General features: G+C 39.8%; 1 protein-coding gene across 1 annotated transcript in view; it reads left to right on the forward strand.

Annotated features, from left to right (window-relative positions):
• The window catches only part of LOC106816469 (nuclear hormone receptor HR96-like), a 9,750-nt gene continuing 5,674 nt past the window's right edge, over positions 1-4,076 (forward strand). Inside the window, exons 1-2 of the mRNA XM_014821126.1 lie at positions 1-342; positions 2,821-3,065. Coding sequence (XP_014676612.1) covers positions 2,832-3,065 — 234 coding nt within the window. The 5' untranslated portion in view covers positions 1-342; positions 2,821-2,831. The remainder of the gene's footprint in view (positions 343-2,820; positions 3,066-4,076) is intronic.

Below are 4,076 nucleotides of genomic sequence, written 5' to 3' on the forward strand. Positions count from 1 at the left end.
TGTATACATGTAGGACCTAGGTAACTAAGAATAGGGCCTGCATGTAGGTAGATGCGAGGACATTTTGTATAGTTCATACTTTATAGTACAAAGTCCGATAGATAGGAAAATGAACATTATGTATACAGATGTTTGAGTTCCTATTCGACCGCCTTGTTGGTGATAAAGAGAGGTGAGCAAACTGCATGACTTGAAGTTGAACTTTGAGTTTCAAGTTGAGTGTAGACTTATCGCAAACAAGTGTCCGTGTGCATGTCGTGGACAAATATTTTAGTAGATTTTGGTCCGCAGAAGTTGTCGGGCAAGTTACGTACATAGCGTGCAAGTGAGGCTCAGTACCTGGTAGGTAGTAACTAAATTATATTTCATGGCTATTTATTTGTTATTGCATGGACGGTCACGGAGTTAGCATAGGTATCGCAGTGCTGTTTGTGTCTTTAACCACTGACACCCGCAATCTAGCATCTACTTAGCTTCTACTAGTAACTATAGCCCGCGTACGGTTACTACGCCCGTAACTACGTGCCGTTACTAGAGCTAGCATCTACTACTACTGTCCTGACACGTAGCCCGACGAGGCTGTGCGACTGATTGTCGACAAAGTGTTTTGTAAATACAAAGTGTCATACAAAGTGTCATACAAAGTGTCATCAAAGTGTAAATACAAAGTGTCTTGTCTATACAAAGGTCTTGTAATACAAAGTGATTAGCAATACCGTTTCTTGGAGCTTCTACTACTGCTGCTGCTGCTACTGCGCCGATTACTATTAGTATTGCTGAGAGGGTCTATGTCCTCTGGGGTACTGCCGGAACGTACCCTGGGTACGGTCCGGTATACCGGAACGTACCCTGTTACTATCTAATATGCCGGACCGTACCTCGCCTACTTCACTAACGAGTCTAGGGAGTCGCCTATGCCTACTACCTAACCCTAACCCTAACTCTAACCCTAACCCTAACCCTAACCCTAATCCTAACCCTAACCATATCAAATAGTGACCAGGGTACGATCCGGTATACCGGACCGTACCCAGGGTACGTTCCGGCAGTACCCTGGGGGACATAGACCCTATGAGCATTAGTATTAGTTTATGCTGTCTTGGCATTGCCATTGGCACCATATAACTAAACAGTAAACTAACTTCGTACTACACATATATGGCTAATTTAGAGATTAAATCATTAACCATGACACAATTAGTGAGTACGCCAAGTTATGTAGAGTGAATTGATTGATTGATTTATATCGATTGAAGTGATTTAGTCAATATAATATCTAAATTGTCAGTTTATTTGTTATGTGTCAATGCTTTAAGATTTCTTTATTTATTATAAAACTATGATAATAAATTTTCAATCTATTTATTCCTCATATCCGTGTTGTAGCGAAACTTAAAATTTACATTGAGATTCCTAAACTGCTGATTTCTCAGTTTCGCTGACCAGAATAATTAACATGCTAAAAATTGGCGCTTATTCAACTGCCTAACGTTGGTTATAAATTATAATTTATATGATATGTCGTAAAACTTTATCAAATTACTTTGTTGGACTATCCAATTTCTTAGCTGAGATGTCAAATATCAAGAAAGAAAATAGATATTGACACCTATAATTTTACATTTGCCATTCTAGAGATCCAATTTGTGCAACTCTGCTTTATACCTGCATGGTCAGTACTATGGGTTTGTCAGTTTTGTTCCAAAGTCAAATTTTGGCGCAAGGTTTCAGGTTTGGGTATGACATCGTGGGATGTACAGTGCAGAATTCACATGCGATAAGATTTTGCTAATTTAGTATCCATCCCTTTTATTTTAATGTTTATGTTTTAGATTATGTAGTCAGTTTGGGATTTTCAGGACATCCTTCAATTTTGCAGTTTATTAATTATAACGTTTATATGTTATAACTCGCTGATACATACATCTCCGTAAAAATAATGCAGAATATTTGTAACAAGATTTTTTTGCCTTTTGCCAAGTGATCTCAAAATGCAAAGCATGTGCTGTAGAATCAGCAAATGTACAAAAACACAGGCATTACCCTACCAACTGCAAACAATTTCGCAGTGATCCTAAATTTTTTGTTGCATTTCTCAAAAAATGCCTTTTGTCTTAGGTGTTTCAATATACAGATTTCAATGAATCCTTGTATTTTTTCCTTTTAGAGGGAATCTTAGACTGGTACTTCACCCCACTATATAGGGGTGCTAATGGGATTTGTATTGTGTATCTAAGGTTCTTCCTAGGAATTTTAGAAGGCATGTCGAGAAATCGGGCAATTTATCCCCAATTGAAAATTGGAGTTGTGTGTGTTGTAAGCGGTCCTAATACACAGGTAGTCTCGATTAGTTCGGGGAATACAGCATGACTGTTGGCATTGTCAAAAGTAAACACAACAGGAAATTAAGGCATATTGTGGCAGGCCCTCTGATTTGACATATGCAGGAGTCTGTGTGATTCCCTGAAAATTCTGCTATACTAACTAGTTCGTTCCAGAGCACGGCCTCGCGGAATGTTTCAGTAAATGTTCAAAGAAAATTTGGCAGACGTGCAACCTCATGAATCTTCAAAATAAGCACATGCATTATTGTTAATATCTTTAGTTTTGAACTTCAGACTGCGGACTTCCTCGTTTTGCTGCGGTGGACTCCCTTGTTCACAAGTTAATTTCTACCCCTGACGCTTCCTTTGAATTAGCTGCACTGAGCGTGCCTGTCTCGGGCAAGTGCTCTGATTCGTGACGCCATGCTCATTAAGCGGACGTGCCAGCAGGTTTTATTTACACTGGTCTCTAAGGCTTTTTCCTTCTTTACGCTAGCTGTATGAATAATGGAGGATAGGCTGCAAACGGTAGGGGAGGAGCTGACTGCGATCAGGTACAGCCCCCACGGTGAGGTTGCGGTGCAGAGCCCACAGACTCCCACGCAGGTTGGCACTGTCACTGCTGCAAAGGCAAAGAAAATCTGCAAGGTGTGCGGCGACAGTGCGCTCGGCTACAACTTCAACGCAGTCACGTGCGAGTCGTGCAAGGCATTCTTCAGGAGAAATGCGCTCAAAGACCAGGTTCGTGTCGGTGCGGGCGCAAAACCAGTGCCATCTGATTTCTTACACTGATTGCCACTGGTCCCACGAAAACCGTCGTAATACAAAATAATCAAGTCGGTCGTGACATGTTAAATGTTTAATTTCGTCCTACCATCAAAATTATGATGACTCAGCCATTATTACAGATTTTCTGCCGTGGCCCATGTGATATGATATTGGAGGCAAAAAAGTCAAGTATGGCATAGTCACTTTGAAAAAAAAATTGCAAGACTCGTAGCGATCAGCCTAAGTTCGAATCATGACGTTCAGTGTTTACATACCATGTGCATGTAAAGTAGCATTCAGGGTTGAGGATCAAATGGCAATTTTTAACAGCAGGCAGGCATTGCATAAGGTTTAATCAGAAATTTGAGGGTATCAGAGCAAGTTAGTGGAGGTACACTAAGATAAACATTTCCTATGAGCGAGGGGCACTGAGGCAATTTATTTTTTATCGACACTTTTTATGCGGAACAGAAGGATAGATACACTGTGGAAAATTTATGGGAAGGGCAGATGGACAAACCCAACACAGCAGCCAGGGCATTTTGTGGACATCGGCCAATTTTAAAGGCACCATAGCAATTATTAGGAAGGAAGTCATCGCACTTGGCCTAAATGCTGTGGTGAAATTTGTACTACAGCTTGATGTTAAATTTATGAAATTAAACATGAAATAATCAACACTAGGTAACATTATACGTGATTATTTTAGTATTATCCTTTGGATTATATGGTAATACCCAGTAATATATAGGCATGGAATCTCACGCTGACATGGAAATAATATCAGGAGTAGATGAAGAGGAGTATGACTGGCTAAGAACAAGAGAAATTCAACATATTTATACTCGTATTTACCTATGATTGATTTAGTGAAATCCAATAAAAATTACATCATCACTAGCGCTGAACATCCAAAATCTCATCACACTTTACTGTGTATCGATACCTCTTCTTATTATTATGTAGTTATAGCTTCGAATGTCA

Source organism: Priapulus caudatus, unplaced genomic scaffold, assembly GCF_000485595.1.
Source record: "Priapulus caudatus unplaced genomic scaffold, Priapulus_caudatus-5.0.1 Scaffold2, whole genome shotgun sequence".
Taxonomy (NCBI): domain Eukaryota; kingdom Metazoa; phylum Priapulida; class Priapulimorpha; order Priapulimorphida; family Priapulidae; genus Priapulus; species Priapulus caudatus.